The 17857-nt window shown below is 38.7% G+C and overlaps 1 protein-coding gene across 6 annotated transcripts in view; it reads left to right on the forward strand.

Moving 5' to 3' along the window:
• Window positions 1-17200, forward strand: part of wdfy3 (WD repeat and FYVE domain containing 3) — a 103485-nt gene extending 86285 nt beyond the window's left edge. For 5 of the 6 annotated variants that reach the window (XM_032577855.1, XM_032577851.1, XM_032577854.1 and 2 more), the window contains 19 exons: window positions 748-828; window positions 899-953; window positions 1047-1166; window positions 1249-1366; window positions 1453-1559; window positions 2320-2473; window positions 2560-2651; window positions 6234-6446; window positions 6529-6670; window positions 7046-7200; window positions 7800-7958; window positions 8661-8840; window positions 10193-10375; window positions 10463-10556; window positions 11147-11278; window positions 11875-12108; window positions 12197-12308; window positions 13406-13603; window positions 14389-17200. In XM_032577855.1, the coding sequence (XP_032433746.1) occupies window positions 748-828; window positions 899-953; window positions 1047-1166; window positions 1249-1366; window positions 1453-1559; window positions 2320-2473; window positions 2560-2651; window positions 6234-6446; window positions 6529-6670; window positions 7046-7200; window positions 7800-7958; window positions 8661-8840; window positions 10193-10375; window positions 10463-10556; window positions 11147-11278; window positions 11875-12108; window positions 12197-12308; window positions 13406-13603; window positions 14389-14512 (2653 nt within the window). In that variant the 3' untranslated portion in view covers window positions 14513-17200. The remainder of the gene's footprint in view (window positions 1-747; window positions 829-898; window positions 954-1046; window positions 1167-1248; window positions 1367-1452; window positions 1560-2319; window positions 2474-2559; window positions 2652-6233; window positions 6447-6528; window positions 6671-7045; window positions 7201-7799; window positions 7959-8660; window positions 8841-10192; window positions 10376-10462; window positions 10557-11146; window positions 11279-11874; window positions 12109-12196; window positions 12309-13405; window positions 13604-14388) is intronic. The other variant, XM_032577852.1, reaches the window with a different exon arrangement.
• The last annotated feature ends 657 nt before the right edge of the window (window positions 17201-17857 follow it).

Genomic DNA, 17857 nt, shown 5'->3' on the forward strand with positions numbered 1-17857 from the left:
CAGTTAAAGTGTAAAGGAATAATTAACGCTTAAAAAGATGTCAACTAGACTTAAAGGTCCTTTAAGAGGGCATGCTGGGTCAGGACTATTGCAATAAGATCAGTTAATCACATGATAAATTAAAATGACCTCAATAATTTCCATCTGCATTATTTATTGTTTTTCTCTTTTTATCTTTCTATGAAAAACTAGATGATAAAAGTTTTCAGTCTGCTGCTTTAGTCTCAACAAGCCCTTTCTTTAAGGACAATTTTGTTTACAGAAACTTTATAATTAATTTTATTGGTTGTTTCTGTTTATTTATTTTGGTAATTTAAAACATCTTTCAGTCCCAGTGTAAAATGTTTATTAGAATTTAAAGTTTATTGACATTTGAGATGTGTTCTTACGTTATTTTGTTATTAATAATGTTGGTCTCAAGACAACATTATAGTTTATCGTGATAACCTCTGGGACAGTTTATCGTAAATAAATCATTTCTTGCGAATATTTTTAAATTAGCTGCACAAGTCAGTAGTTTGTATTGCTTTTATTAAAAAATATCTCCAAAACAATCATGAAATTTTGCAGGGACTGATCAATGTGAAATACGTATCGAATGTAACGACTGCTATTTATTAATACTTCAACGCTTCTTTTTAAAGGGTTTTACATTTACGTTATACATTCAGTGCCAACCGGCCCTTTGGTAATGAAAATGAGTTTTCCTCCAGCTGAAGACGCTGAACAGTGTTTGGTTTCCTGCAGGTTCTTGGCGGTTGTGCCATCGCTGGCTGATAGCTCAGAGTCGGTTTCAGGTCAGAGGCCCAACACCAGCGTCGAACAAGGGTAATTATCTCATAATAATTTATTTTATTTTATTTCAGAGCCACTGAGTTTTTCTCCTCGTCTCCTTCAGGTCTGGACTTCTCAGCACGCTGGTTGGTGAGAAATCAGTCACTCAAAGATGGGAGGTAAAAATCTTTAATTTGGGATTTATAGTCTTGATGCCTGTATGGAAGCCTCCTGAGTGTGTGTTGGGGTGTGTGTGTGTGTGTGTGTTCCAGCGAGGCGAGATCAGTAACTTCCAGTACCTGATGCATCTGAACACGCTGGCGGGACGCTCGTACAACGACCTGATGCAGTACCCGGTTTTCCCCTGGATCCTGGCCGACTTTGATGCAGAGGTGAGCGAAGCGTTTCACCTTTAAAACGAGGTTTGTAGATTTGGGTCCGGCTTCAGTTTTTGTTGTTTATTTAAATTTGCAGGAGTTGGACCTGAACAACCCAAAGACGTTCCGAAACCTGGCCAAGCCGATGGGCGCCCAGACCGACGACCGGCTCACGCAGTACAAGAAGAGATACAAAGACTGGGAGGATCCCAACGGTGAGACCGCCGAACGTCTTCATGCTCAATTCACATTTTTTTCCTGATGTTATTCAAATCTTGTCTTCGCTGACTTCTCTGTCCAGGTGAAACCCCTGCGTACCACTACGGGACCCACTACTCCTCCGCCATGATCGTTGCCTCATATTTGGTCCGGATGGAGCCATTCACACAGATTTTCCTCAGACTTCAGGTTCGATCCTCATTTCCAGAACTTGTATTGATTATTACAGCAAACAATACAAAGCTCTGCTTGCGAAAAGGCATAACTAAATAGCTCTGAAGATTAGCCTCATTTCCACAATTTCCCTGTTTGTGTCAGAAATTACACCTCAGCTGAGGCTTTAACTGTCTTATTTAAAAGGTGAGGCAGTGTTTATTAATAAAAAACATATTTAGGTGTTTTTTATATCACGAGTTACACAATGTAGATGTATACTTTATATTAACTACTGGAACAGTCACAATTATTTTAAAATATATTGGAAAAAAGTAAACAAAATGTTAATAAAGGAGGGCAGAAGAAATATAAGTAGTAAATTTTACTTTTATTGAATTCTTATTTTACTGTTAGTATTAAACTGATTTCTTTAAAATTAATCATATAAAAATGATTTTCTAAGATAAAACAGCGACTGGCCGATAAATTGTCCCACTAATTATTGTGATAAACTATAAACTTGTTGTTTTGAGACCAGTTTCTAGTAATGTATTGGTAGTAGCATAATAATGCAAGTTCACTCTCTTACAGGCCAGTTGACTCTAATTTTGTTCAAAACTCTTGCAACTGGAAGACATTTTAAATGTTCGAAATAAAATTTGACAACCAAAAACAATAAAGAAAAGGGAAAGAAACAACACACTTGTTTAGTTACTTATAGGGAAGCGCTAAAAATCCCTTTAAATGTTGAAAAGGTGACCAGGATTTAACCGTGTGTCTCTGTGACCTTCAGGGAGGTCACTTTGACCTTGCAGACAGGATGTTCCACAGCGTCCGGGAGGCGTGGCTCTCCGCCTCCAAACACAACATGGCCGACGTCAAGGAGCTGATCCCAGAGTTCTTCTACCTGCCCGAGTTCCTGCTGAACTCTAATAACTTTGATCTGGGTTGGTGACCAGAGACGATCCGCACCGTCGGCTGCTTTCAGATCAGCTGGAAGAGATTTCACTTATTCTGACATTTGTTGCTTCAGGTGCGAAGCAGAACGGCACCAAGCTGGGTGACGTCATCCTCCCACCGTGGGCCAAAGGTGACCCTCGGGAGTTCATCAGAGTCCACAGAGAGGTAGGAGAATTAAAGGGGCAATAACAAGTAAAATCCGCTTTCTTGAGCTTAACATCATGTTGTTATCACCTGATCAAAAACATACCTGGAGTGTTGCTTTGACTCTTTCATGCCTTTAATCTTATTGTTGCCCAACACCCCCCCCCCCCCCTCTTTCTCTATTCTCTCACTCTCTACTTCCTCTTCTGAGAGGGGAGATGTGCTACCAGCTCTCTGTCTAACGGGTGAAATGAGTTTCCTAAATCTGCTGGGATTTATCCTGTCCAGAACTGAAGTAAACTCTGTTTAAGCTGGTTTCGAGAAATGATTCGCCTGGTTCCTGACGAACTACATCCAGGTGTCCCAACTTTCTTCCCCCTGTGAATTAGCCAGACTGAGCAGCCTGCAGCCAACTAGTTTCACAGAGCACACCTGTTAACGGCCGCTCTTCTCTTTATGACAACTTGCTCTTTTTATTGAACCAGGTTGGTTTTAGTGACTCGGATGAGTCCCAAGGATGTTGTTTTACATATAGTTTTGGGCTAAAGGCAAACTATAAAACATTTTCCACTTTTTCCTCTCCAGAATCAAACATCAGAGCTATTTTACAACCATCAAAGAACTTTAAGGCGACTCATTAACTGAATGTCCACAACATCTTTTAGATTTTCTTTATGTAAGTATTTTATTAGTAAGGCATTTTTGCAAGGGTCAGTACAGCTTAATTCAGTAGCAGAAATAATCAAATAAGTAAAATCAATCATCTAGTCTGTCTTTCCCTAATGCTGACACTGAGAACTAAAAAGGGAACCTTTGAGAGAGACGGACGGAGCATGGCTTTTCAAACCCCAGACCTGGCCTGATGATGAAGAAGGTGCTGCAGCAGGAAGAGAAGTTGATCGATGAAGGCAGGGATCTCTGTAGGTCTGATGAGCTTCTTCTCTGCATGGATGGTGAGGTCACACAGGACTTGGGTGCTGGCAGGAAGGAAGGCACCAGTTCTTCTTCTTTGCCTTTGTCTTTGCCTTTATCTTCATCTTTGTCTTTGGGGTCTGAACCCAGCTGATGAGAGAAGTGCGATTTGAAGCCACATGTTGCGGGGCTGATTGGTCCCCATGCACAGGACAGTCTTTGGCTCTGTGGCCCCGGCTCTTCTTCAGCTGCAGAGTTCTTTGTCTGTCTCGATCTTGGCTCGAAGCTGCCTGGAGGATCCAACCAAAGATTCCTCTTTTGCACCCACCTTTTATAGGGTTTATCCACTCTTTTTGTACGTTTGCATTTTCTAGCACTGTTGCTGTGCTTGTTTAATTGGCTGTCTGCTTAGACAGATGATCTCATATCCATCACTGTTTTACAGACATTATGTCTTGATGTCTGTGCTAATGTCTCAGGGTTGCTCAACCTCCTACGTCCGTTGCCTGCACAACCTTTTCTCTGAAACGTTTACATTGTTCAACAACCTGTTTCCAAATAAGGCGCTGATCATCTTTGCTCTCCTGTTAGTTCCCCTTTTTCCCCTTAACCTTTCACCTACCATCTACCTCCAACATATCAGTGATGTTTAATTGCAGTTACACTTTTTTACACCATTTCAAGCTCAATGTCAAAATCACATTTAAATCACATTTATTTATTTTCTTTAGCTTCTCTGATTTAGCATTCATTTATAATTTTATAACCATAACTTATTAATTATTCTTATTATAATCTTAATGTGAGTTATTACATATGTTTTCTGAAAAGAAACCAAGAATAATCTATTATTCTAATTATTTGATACCAAAGTTACAGTTACTTGTTTTACTTGTAAGTGTTCCCACAAATGTAAGTGTAAGTGTTATTATAAGTAAACCAATATTAATATAAGTATTTTACTTTAAATCTTATCAAATTACTGAAAATGTTTAGACTTTCATTCTTTAAAACTTTCATGCTTTAAAATAAGGATATTTTTATAAATTTGCAGGCTGGAAACTTACTTCCTCTTTTTCCAGGAAACCTTTTCTTCCTGTTTCATGACTCTCTCTGACTGACTATGATTTCTGATGATTAGATAGAAAGAAGACGTAGAATTAAAGCAAAGTTTGCAGGAGACAAAAACAACACACACACCAGATTTATTTTATTGATGTTTAAGTCTACTGTTGGGCCTAGATGTCACTTAGTGATTCATTTTAAAGATAACTTTATTTATTATTACTGTTAAACTTAAATCTCCAGCATGGGGAAGTGGGATGAGCTCAGGTTTTCTTGACACCCCCTCCACGAGGTCAGACCTTTCACATGCTGGGAGTCCATCACCCTCCTGCAGTTCGCCGTCCTCATCCCCTGGAAAGAGAAGATGTTCGTCTGGGATGTGAAGATGCAGATTCTTCATCCTTAGTTGTCACAAAGGGCTCAGTATAGTCATCAAAACTCCACTTCTCTTGACAATCTCCATGACAACTATTCCACTGTACAAAACGCCTGGTTGGACCTAGCTCCTCCTCCGAGCTGCTGTTTCCAACCTTCCGCCTCTCAGATCAGCTCTCCCCGCTCAGTTCCTTCAGACTAGCTAGCAGCAATTAGCAAACACCTGGTGGCACTGCACAGTGAAACGCTGGTAAAAACGTTGTTGAAGGGTAAATGGAGGAGCCCTGTTGTAATGGCTTTCTGAAGCCGGAGATTTTAAAGAGACAGTGGCCCAATTTGAAGGCGTTAAATCAGGAAGTAAAATTTATTGTAAGTCATATTTGCTATATATAGCAGTTTTGTAACAACTGCAAATAACATAGTTACTTGACTATGCTATAAAATGGCCCTATATGTACGTTTGTGTTTCTATTACTTTTACAAACAGCCACAACACTTAAAAAAAAACCTAGATGATTTTTTAACAGTAAGTTGATATTTTTTGGTATCTGGTAAGTCAGTGTTTCCCAACCCTGGTCCTCAAGGCACACTGTCCTACATGTTTTAGCGGTTTCCCTGCTTTAATGTGCCTGATTCAACTGATTGCAGTTCAACAAACGCCTGTTAATCAGTCATCAACTGAAATCAGGTGGACTGAAGCAAGAAAATACCTAAAACATGCAGGGCAGTGAGCCTTGAGGAACAAGGGTTGGGAAACATTGTGGTAAATGACCCTTTTAAAGAGCCTCCTGATTGTTGAGTCATGCTGCACCGTTACCTAGCAACCCAAGCAGAGCTCCAACACATATGGTTTGATGGTCTTACTGTCCAATGGCTGCTGGAAAAGACAAGTGTTTAGTTGTTGACTTACCATTCAGAAACCACTTGCTGCTTTCTTGTTGGTTGCGCAGGAGGCTCCACTTCTGCTTTTCAAAGATGTCCGGTTATACAATTGCGCATCTGTTTGCAGACATTTATACGCAAACGTTGAGTTGGGGGGCGTGGCCAGCAGCAGCTTATTTGGATTTGAAGTGACAGAGACCCTATAGCAGCTCATTCTAGGCCAAACTAACCAGACTGAAAATCTCATTATCAAAAGATGTTGGGCTGACCAAAACCAACATGTTTTGGTCAGCCCACAGACCGATCCTAAACTGCTCAGGGAAGCCTAATTAATACTTGCTGACGTTTGAGATTTGTTTTTTTTCCCAGGCGCTGGAGTGCGACTACGTCTCCGCTCACCTCCATGAGTGGATCGACTTGATCTTCGGCTACAAGCAGCAGGGGCCGCCGGCCGTGGAGGCCGTCAACGTCTTCCACCACCTGTTCTACGAGGGTCAGGTGGACATCTACAACATCAACGACCCGCTGAAGGAGACGGCCACCATCGGCTTCATCAACAACTTCGGACAAATCCCCAAGCAGGTCAGTAACTCGGAAATCTGACTCTGCTTGTTTTTTTGGGAAGCAGAAATCTCCTTCTGACTGATTTTTCTTTTTCTTTCAGCTGTTTAAGAAACCTCATCCTCCCAAACGCGTTCGCAGTAAAACCAACGGCGACCTAGCAGCCGTTCCGTCGAACTCCAACAACGACAAAATCTTTTTCCATCATCTGGACAACCTCAGACCTTCTCTTGCTCCTGTCAAAGGTTATCATACCCCCCCCACACACACGCACATAAAATCTGCTTTAATATTTCCACAAACTTTAAATTCTAGTCAGCATTATTGATCTTGTTTTAATTTATCATGCAATTAATTGATTTATTGTTTATTGCGACAGGCCTAGCTCCATCCTGAACACATCTAAAAACACAGAAATAAACAGAATGAATTTATAAATCAAAATTTTGCCTTTTTTTTTCAATTTTTTAGTAATTACTTCTAACCGTGTGTCTTACTTTTGTTGGTTTTTCTAAGAAGCTGATTTTTGTTTAGATTCCTTTATTTATACAGCCTCATTGTCTGGGTATAAACACATTTATTTGTGGTAAATAAACAGAATTCATGTTTCTCTGGTTCAGAGTTGAAGGAGCCTGTGGGACAGATCGTTTGCACTGATAAAGGCATCCTGGCTGTGGAGCAAAACAAAGTTCTGGTTCCACCCACCTGGAGCAAAACGTTCGCCTGGGGCTACGCCGACCTCAGCTGTCGCTTGGCCAACTACGAGTCCGACAAGGTCAGAGGCTTCTTATACCCTCACAAATTTACAGAGTTTGTTTTAGTATTTTATTATTATCCTTTAATAAGTTATTATCTTTGGACCTGCAAAGGGTCAACATATAGCTTCAGATCCTCTAGTGACCCCCTAGAAACTAAATGAAATCTGGATCTAGTGACGGATCTGATACAAAATATTACCAAAATGTTTGTCTAGTTTCTTGTTCAAATATCTTAGTGCCAGAAAGATATAGAAGCTTGTTTTTACTAAATAATTCCTTTATATTTTTGAAAATAATGCTAGTTCCACTCTCAGATTATTTCACAAGACATTTTTCCAGGTGAAGTTGTGTTTTTTTTTTTTTTTACAAAATTAAGGAATTATTGATTTAAAACTAGCTTTAAAACAACTTTTGCTGAAAAGTTACTTGTTAGTTAGTTTTGTCTCATTTCAAGTGTACTAATATATTTGCACTAGAAACTAGACCAGAATTATTTGGTAATATTTTGTGTTTTTGCAGTGTGTGTACTTCAAGGTGGTAGGACGTTAAGAAAACCTTTTTGTGTACAGCCAGTTGCTGTGTTGAGGAGAAATTTCAATGTTCTGACTCGTTTCAGGCCCTGGTAGTGTACGAGTGTCTGTCAGAGTGGGGTCAGATCCTTGGCGCCATCTGCCCCAACCCAAAACTCGTCATCACCGGGGGGACGAGCACCGCCATCTGCGTGTGGGAGACAGGAAGCTCCAAGGAGAAGGCCAAGTCTCTGACGCTCAAACAGGTGAGGCTACGCACACTCACACTCAAGTGACCCAAATACTTTTATGTGAAATGTGATTGTTGTGTTGTTGTTGTGGTCGTTCACACTTCCAAAAATATTCAACTTGTATGTAACTAGGTACATTTACTCAGTTACATTAACTTGAGTAACTTTTTAGGAAAAATTTACTTTTAGGAGTATTTTTATTATGTTGTACTTTCTACTCTTACTTGAGTAAAATTTCTGGATTTTCTACCCACTGAATGAAAAACAAACATGTTTTAACCAAAACTTCACCAGACTCAGACACACACCTGCAGTTTTTATTTAAATTTTTATGGAAAATATTTATGTATGTATGTATGTATGTATGTATGTATGTATGTATGTATGTATGTATGTATGTATGTATGTATGGATGTATGGACTGTACATTTTCCTTTCAAATATAGTGCCACTTAAATTGATTTTTTCTTGTTTTTATAAATTCAGCTACATAACGATTCCTTATTGTTGTTTATTTTAAGTTAAAAATAATAAAAAGGGACATGCGACGTGACATAAGACGGCTGGTATAGGAACGAGTGCAATTATGGCAAAAAATAAATTAAATAAATCGTATTTGGGTCACGTCAGGCGTAGCCGTCTTCTCTGAATCATCGAGTTGCCGCGGTCAGTAAGGTGAGGTTTGCTCAGAATGAACCGTTTCTCTTTATGTTTCAGGCATTACTCGGCCACACGGACGCCGTGACGTGTCTGACCGCGTCGGCGGCGTACCGCATCGTCGTCAGCGGCTCCCGGGATCGGACCTGCATCATCTGGGACCTAAACAAGCTCTCCTTCGTCACGCAGCTGCGTGGACACCGCGCGCCCGTCTCCGCTCTGTGCATCAACGAGCTAACAGTCAGTCACTTCCTCACTGGATAACCTTTGAATTTCATTTAGGTCAGGGGTGTCCAAAGTGTGGCGCGCAGGCCATATATGGCCCTTGGACAGTTTTTTTGTGGCTTCAGCTGCAGTTCAAGAATAATACAAATTTGTTTCATAATAATTAGAACAAAGTTTATCCAGAGACTTTTACTGAAAAACAGACTCTGCTCTCAGCTTTTATTTGATTTGTTAAACTTGGCTAAATGTAGCAAGAATTTTGAAAGAAAGTGACCCGAATCCTGTTCTTATTACTGGAATAAATTTAGATAGAGTCCAAAACAATTTGAAAACTATCATGAATGCTCTTTTAATAAAGCAAACACACAAAATCCTTTTTGCTAAAAATAACAATAATTACAAAAATAAAATTATATGTTTATTTGCTTGATTCTTGTTGTTTTATTTTTTTGATCTGTGAATACTTCTGGCAGGATGATTTTAGCCCATGATAAAAAGTTTGGACACCCCTGACTTACTGTAGGTGTTTTCAAGGTTTGGAAAGTGCTTGACATTCAAACTGCTCCATTTCATAATAAAGTTCTTCCTAACGTTTGCCTCAATTTTGAAAATGTTATTTACAATTGAAACCAAATATTTTTATACGCCTAATAAAAAGAGAGAAATTTTTTTCTCGCTGTCTGAATTTAAATCTGACTAAATTTATCTTATTTTTGGTCAGTTAGAATTACTAAAATTATTCCTATCATGTAGACGCCAGAAAGCATTTCTCAGAATTCTTTTGGTAACCTTTTTTGCTTGTTTAAGCATTTAATTTGAGCAGGAAGCTCATTTAGATACCTTAGCAAGATTTGTTTGGATTGTTTCAATGTAATCAATATTTATTAGCCCTAATAATTCCAACGACTTATTGACCTGTGTTAATAAAGTAAAGGTCGGCTTTTCTGTTTATATTTAAAGTTATTGAAATTGGGGAATTTGTTTTTGTAAATTGTTTAGCTTACAGACCAGTCAGGTGTATTGAATTTGTGTGAAAAAGACATAAAATTGTGTTGTTTTTTAGTTTACTTTGTCCCTGCTATAGATGGAAGGATAGATAGGTAGGTAGATAAGTAGATAGATAAATATCTAGCTAAATAGATAGATGGGAATCTAGTTGATTAGCTGATTTGATATAGCTAGCTAGATAAACAGACAGCTGGCTAATGAGATAGCTGTCTATTTATCTATCTAAATATCTAGACAGCCAGCTTTATTAATCCCTCAGGAAAATTGTTCTTCCCGTCTCCCACTCACAGCACTCTTAGATGTACTTAAAACTGTAAAACTGATAAAGTCGGTGCTAATAAACCGTCCGGTCTCTGCAGGGCGACATCGTCTCCTGCGCGGGAACCTACATCCATGTGTGGAGCATCAACGGCAGCCCCATCGCCAGCGCCAATACCTTCACCGGCCGCAGCCAGCAGATCCTCTGCTGCTGCGTGTCCGAGATGAACGAGTGGGACACGCAGAACGTCATCGTCACCGGACACTCCGACGGAGTCGTCAGGGTAACCAGACCACATCCTTCTGAATGCAGGTTTGTCATCTTTTCAGGAGCTTTACCTTTAACCTTCCGGGTGAAAAATGTCTTGTAGTTTTGGAGAATGGAGTTCCTACAAGTCCCAGAAACCCCTGCGCCAGAGCCAGTGGAGCCCGACGTGTCCGACTGCTGCACAGATGAGAAGATCGGTGAGTTTTGTTTTACATTTTTCAGACTTAAAGTTATTTTAATGGTATTTTTATTTTTTTCCATGTTATAAGTGAAATAGTCAGCCAATGAAACAATTACTTTTTATGAATTTTAAGGAATTATTTACTTAAAACAAGCTCTTATATATTTTTTAAAAGTTACGTATAAGTTAGTTTTGTTTAATTGAAGTGTAATAAGCTATTTGCACTAGGAACTAGTCTAAAATTACTTAAGATTTTGTTTTTGCATTGTGAAGAAGGAAGTTGTGCTCCATGTCTTCTTCTGAGGTTTTTTTGTGTTGTTTCCTTCATTGGTTCTTGGTGCAGCGCCCCCACAGGCGAGGAGGGGAACATGTTTTTCAATGCGTTTGGTTTGTTTGACACAGCAGCTGGAAATGTAACAAATGTTTCACCTTTAGGCCCCAATCGAACCGAGTCCACTGGACTATCAGGTGTGAAAACACCCGAAAAAACTTTCAGCCACAACAGAAAGCGATTCTACAAAGCCATGGCTAAGGCTGAATAAATGTGTTGTGAGGGAGTTATGAACGCTTCTGCACTGATGAACCTAAACGTTGTTGTTCTCCCAGAGGGCGCCGAGAGTAACAATGGTGACGATGACAGCAGTGAGTCAGAAGGAGAGGAACCGGCGGCGTTGCGCAACCCTTCGACCGGCGGAGGCAGTGGCAGCCAGCCGGGCAGCGCCGCCCACCGACCCAGAGGTACGCAGCCCGGATCTCTGCTGAACAGCACGACTGAAACGAATCATCAAATTAATCACAGTCGATTGTGACTGGAAAGTTTTACCCAACTCTAAAGTTGTTTTAGTAATATGTCATAATCAACAGTGTCAAAAGCCCCACTTAGGTCCAACAGAACCAGTACTTGGTTGATTTTTTTAGGCAGACCTGTGAACTTATCCAATCATTTTTACCACTCAAAATGCTTTACACTGGAGTCACATTCACAAACACACACACACATTTATACACCGATATGCAGATCGGTAGGGGGCTAAGTGCTTTCCCCAACGGCACATTTTCATGTGGGAGGAAGAAACTGAAATCGAACCTGCATCACAAGAGCCACAGAGAAGACACTGTTGCAGAAATCAATTTGACTAAACATGAACACATGGATGAGTTTCTGAGAATTAGTCCTCTAATCCTGGAAATGTTCTTCAGGTGATGGAAGGCCGACTTTGCAGCTGTCTTTATGTGGCTCTGACGGTTAATTTCTGATCTAAAATAATTGTTAGTTAGCTCTGATTCTCTCTGTATTTTATGTAACTCCGTCTCTGTTTTGATTCTCTGTTCAGGTCCGTCATCTAGAGCCGGAGCATCTTGGTCGATGGACAGCGGCTCTGACGACTCTCACCGCTGGTCGGACACTCTCAGCATCGACGAGAAGGACGGCTTCGTGTTCGTCAACTACTCCGAGGGCCAAACCAAAGGCCCCCTGCCTTTGTCGACTCACCCAGCCCAGGCGTCCCTCCCTCAGCCTGTCCATCCGCCGGCCCCCGAGCCGCGGACCTACAACCAGCTCAAAGCAGGTGGGCGACATTTTCCTGGCTCTTTGAGCGTTTTCCAGCATAAAGGCGATTCGGTGAGCGTGTTTGGTGTGTGTGTGTGTGGCTGCAGGATACAGATGGGAGCGTCAGCTGGTCTTCCGGAGCAAACTTACCATGCACACAGCGTTCGATCGCAAGGACAACGCCCATCCGGCTGAGATCACCTCCCTCTCCATCTCCAAGTAACAGAGAACATTTTATTTTTGTAAATAAAGACATAAAAAAGTCTTCTTTCAAGAATAAACCATTTAAAAACATCTAAAACTTAAATACTAAGCAAACTACTAAAAGTGCTGCTGTTTAACTCTCTCAACGTTTCACTGGTTTAATTAATTTAAACCTTTAATTAATGCAGGTGCTTGAAATCCTGGAAAATCCTTGAATTTTATTAGATGTTTTCAAGGTTTGGAAGTGCTTGATATAAAAGCTGTGCAGTTTTGTAATAAAGTGTAAATATAACATTTGATTAGAAGCCTGAATTTGGAAAACATTGATAGATATTTTTTGCTCCTAATAAAAATAATTTTTTTATTCTCGGTGTATGAAGTTAAATCAAACTAAACTTTTATTGTTTTAGGTCAGTTAGAATTACCAAAATGTTTTATCTTTGCTAAATGACAAAGAACTTGGCAAGAACATTTTTTTTAATTTTTATTGTAAAATTCTTTGTACTATTTAATTTGAGCAGGAGAGACATTTCAAAACAAACTTTTACTATATTTTATTCCTCCTTATCACTGCTGTAGAATATAGAATATTATCACAAATCATTATTAATAACAGTAATAAATTGACATAATATAGTGAATTGAAACAGCTTTTTTAGTTAAGTTGTATTGTTTTTATTTCCAAAGTGTGCTGCCTGAAAAGTTTGCTTGAATTATTATTTTTTTTGCTAAAATATTTTGGTAAAACACACAATCATGTATCAGCCTGAGCAAGCTTCTTTTGTAGTTACTACATGACAGTAATTATTCTCTCTCAAGTCAGAGAAACAAACAAATAAATAAATTAAAAGTTAAATTCACCAACATAGAAACAAAAACACAGCTTTAATATTTTTTTAATTGTAAGTAGTTTAAATAGTTAGAATAATGTATTCTTGCCTGCGTTCTGAAGGCAACTGCTGACCCAATGTGACTGATAACTGATAACTGGCTTATATCTATAAAACTGCATTCTGTTTTACTAAAATTATAGTTTGCTTGGATTTTACTGTTTGAAACTGAATGAACCGTGGTGAGATCGGTTTCCCTCTGCTCCTGCTTCGTCTCTGCAGGGATCACAGTAAGATCCTGGTTGGAGACGGGCGCGGCCGAGTCTTCAGCTGGTCGGTGAGCGACCAGCCCGGCCGCTCGGCGGCTGACCACTGGGTGAAGGACGAGGTGGTGGACAGCTGCTCCGGCTGCACCGTCCGCTTCTCCCTGACGGAGCGACGCCACCACTGCAGGAACTGCGGGCAGCTCTTCTGTCAGCGGTAAGAACCTGAAACCGATCAGCAGTTCCTCTATAATCAATCGATCATTCACAAAAACACCCTGATCGCTAACATGCACTAGCTATATGATGGTTATATGTATATATATATATATAAATTTAACTGATTTAATATTGTAAATAATGTAAATAACATATTTATGTTTGTTGGAGCTGACTGACAAATGTTTTGTGACCAAGTGGATTTTGATTTGTTGTCATCTTTTCTGAGTTGCTTTTAAAAATATCTAAAAGCATTAATAAATAAATGCAACTCGGAAAATTTAAACTCCTTACAATTAAATAAAATATTAAAGCTGTGTTTTTGTTTCTACGTTGTCATGTGAGACTTCATAATTCATTTTATTTGCCGTTTCTGTTGTTTTGTTTATTTATTTTGAATATTTAAAATGTCTTCTAGATCCAATGTTAAATGCTCAGTAGAATTTTAAGTTTATTGAACTTTGAAAATGAACTGTTCTTGCATTATTTTGCCATTACTGTTATATTACTTAAAAATATTATAACTTATCACAATAACTTCAGAGACAATTTATCGCCCAGCAAAATCTGTAATTGTGACAGGCCTAAACGTTAACCTGCATCTATTCTAGTACCTCTGGTGTACCTCAGGGCTCTATACTTAGTCCTTTGTTATTTTCTCTTTACATGTTCGCATACGTGATGAATTACTGTTTGTTTATAAATCATCTGGTTTGTAGAAATTACTAGTAGAACCTTTAATCAGAATCTCATTTATTAACATATTATCGGCTTGTTTTGCAGGTGTAGTCGCTTCCAGTCGGAAATTAAAAGGCTGAAGATTTCATCTCCAGTGCGAGTTTGTCAGAACTGCTACTACAACCTTCAGCACGAGCGAAGCGTCGACGACGGCGGCGCCAAAAACTGATAGGTTAGCAAACCGCCTGGATCCCTCCATCTGCCCTCCGTGTGACCTGAAGCCTCCCAGAATCCCTATCCTCTCAAGCGCCAGAATGTTTGATTTGCACGGAGATCGGAACCGGATCGAAATGAAAATGTGGGAAAGAAACTCAGCCATCACTTTAACTACATGCACTCATCATCCGGAGGGGGAAACATAACCAAGCAGCTAATCTGAATCAATCCCCCACCATTTCCGAAGATACTCCTCCTCCTCCTTCTGTCACCATTAAAAAAAAAAAAAAAAAAGACTTGTTCATAGTGTAAATACGTAACCACGGCCTTTTTAACTCTGCAAACACAAAAATGAAGGTCATCTAGAAAAACAACAGCTTGCTTGTAACTTAGCGATGTGACTAACCACTCCTTGCTTTAAAACAAAACTACAGATTGTGTGTAACCTGCGTCACAAGCCACAGTGAGTACAGAAGATGTACGGAGGGATATGAATGTCAAAACTTTGTTTGTGGGTGGAGTTATGCAAAAATCACCTTTTTTTATATATATAAATATATAAAAATAATTTCCAGATCACGTTGTTGTTTACAAAATGTGAGATCGAACATAAAATCACAATTTTTTTGCCAAATAGTTTTGTTTTTTCAGCCTATCATCTGCTCTGTCCTTCGTCGTTTTCAATTTGGAGGTTGCTGTATTTTTTTTATCATGGTTGCTGCTGCGCTCTGAAGACTGGATCAGTTCAGATTTTTAAACATATCAGTTTTATTCTTTTTGTTTATACGAGTTCATCCAAAAAGGCGGAGATTTGTTTTAAAATGTGAATTTATTCTCCGACATCCACATTGCAGTCAAAGCAGCTTTTTAGAAGGACACAGAAAAGGGACATCTTTATTTTTACATTTCTCTACACAATCTGTTTCTAATTCTTCTAGCTGCAGCCTAATTTAAGAGAAGACCTTGATTATCCCTCAACAATGTCCGTTATATTTAAAAAGTTGGGCAAAAACAGCTGAACTGGATTAAAAATGCATTTTTAAATGCCAATTTATGATTTTATGTTTGATTTCGGTGGTGAAATGTTGCCCAGCAGAGATGGTGTGGAGGACTTTAAAGGGACAATAAATGCAGCTAGTGTTTTCTATACAGCCAAAGCTTTTATTTCAGCTCAAATGTCACCAAAAACATGGAAAGTTGCAGCATTTTGACACATTTCCGTAACAAAGGCGCCATATTTATTCCTCTGATTGTCCAGTTTTTAATCTCCTCAAACTTAAACGACAAAATTTTCGAATTCACGGCTTAGATAAAGTTTTTTTTATATATATCCCCTATATGTAATTCCTATATAATTTGTACACCCTTATACACATATGTATAGGAAGTACAAATATCTTGGGATCCCTCAGAATTGGCTTAAGAGTTTTGCTCATCCTGCCCACAACGCCAATATTGAAAAGCAAAAGTAGTAAGGAATATCTAAGAGAGCCTTTCTGACTGAAGACTGAATGGTGTTTTTAAATAGAAAGGTCTTAAAAAAGCTTCATGATGGTTTTTCTGTACAATTTCATCCAATGTCTGCAAACAAAATCATTTCAAGGCCCACAAATGGCCCATGGACCACGCTTTGGACACCCCTTGACAAAAGGCAGTTTTTTGGAGCATAAAGATAAATCTAAATCTAAAATAATCTTATCTTGTTTTTAATTTCTTCAGCGATTCTATTAATTTAAATGAGGTTGTTTAATTGCAAAGTTTTAAGTCAAGAACTATCTTCAATTTATCCTATCAATTTATTTTTTACTCCTTTTCTTTCCTCTTTTCTCCCATTTATTCCAGCGCTGCTTCATTTGAAGAACTTTCATCCGTTTGGTTTCCACCAACCCTCGTTTTGGTCCTAAAAACACACACGCCCACACACGCACACACACCCACACACGCCCACACACGCACACACACACACACACACTCCTGCTAGCTTTCATCATTACCGTACTGTAACTTAGTGCAATCATCATCACCGTCTCGCAGAAGAGGCCCAACTTCTTTGCACCTTGTAGAAAAAAAAAAGCAAAGAGGAATCATGAGTTTTCACTGATGCAGGTTTACCTTGTCATTTCAGCAGAGAGGTGCATTTCACTGCAGATTAATGAACTGTACAGAGTATTTATGCAATTATAACTGGTTTTAGTTTTTTTTTAATGATTTCAGCAAGTTTTGTTACTTGTTGCATGTTTTATTAACACAGCTGACTTTCTGTGTCAGTGTATTATTGTACATGTTAGGTTTTTTTTTTCCTGCTGGATTTCTGCTTTTGTTTTTATCTCTGAGGCATTGCCTGATGAGCGGCCGACTGGTCCCGTTCCCGGCGTCGGGTGGACTTTTGTACTCTTTGCGGAAAAAAACTACGAACTAATTACGAAACGAGGAAGGAAAAAAAAAAAACAGAAAAAAATCCTGGATTATTTTGGTGGTCTTGTATTAGACTGCGTTACTACAGTATCTGGTGTGCAATCTGTGATAGCTGAATGTTCCTTGTGTCTTTGTGTTCACTACATCCTAAGAGAGAAAAAATAAAGAAATAGTAGAATAACACCCACGTCAATGTCGACGGAGCAAAATGGTTCAATAATGCAATAGAGCTGGTACTTATTCTTTTTCATTTCAGTTCAATAAATAATTGCTGTTTACCACCGAAGGCTGTCGTCTCTGATTTGGGGAATATTTTCAGGTCTGTTTTGAAATCTGAAATTAATACAAACATACAGAGAGACATTAATCACTGCTGGATCTGGTTTTATTGTTTGCTGCTCATCCAAATGTTAAAAAAATATGTAAAGCAACTCTTCAACTTCTCTACTGCTAAGGTTTTTGGGAGTAAAATAGCTTTTAGATTTAGTTGTTACACTTAAACTTTTCAGAAAATTAAGTTTAAGTAAATGCTAAATGAAATGTTTAATTTCTAAAGGGAAAATAATTGGTTGTGTATTACATGTAAAACTTACATTTTATGCGTTTGCATATTAAATTAATGTATTTCTAAAGGACTTTTTTTTGGAAAGCTTCCTATTTTGTTATTTCAGGTAATTTCTTTTGCAGATTATTTGCTAGTTTATCAGTTAAAATAAAATTTTGCTTTCCTGCAATTTCTGCAAAAGTTCTAAAGTTCAAAAAAGTTTCTATCTTCAGCTTTTAACACAAATTTCAGCAGATGTTCCCCTTAACTTAGTAGCTCCTTTAACAATTTTTGGAACCATTTTCAGCTCAAACTCAGGTTTATTTTTGCAAAAATGTTTGAATCTTTTTTTTAATCTTGACAGTTTTGCTAATTTAGCTGATCAACTTGCATGTCTGG

The sequence above is a fragment of the Xiphophorus hellerii genome, chromosome 12 (assembly GCF_003331165.1).
Source record: "Xiphophorus hellerii strain 12219 chromosome 12, Xiphophorus_hellerii-4.1, whole genome shotgun sequence".
Taxonomy (NCBI): domain Eukaryota; kingdom Metazoa; phylum Chordata; class Actinopteri; order Cyprinodontiformes; family Poeciliidae; genus Xiphophorus; species Xiphophorus hellerii.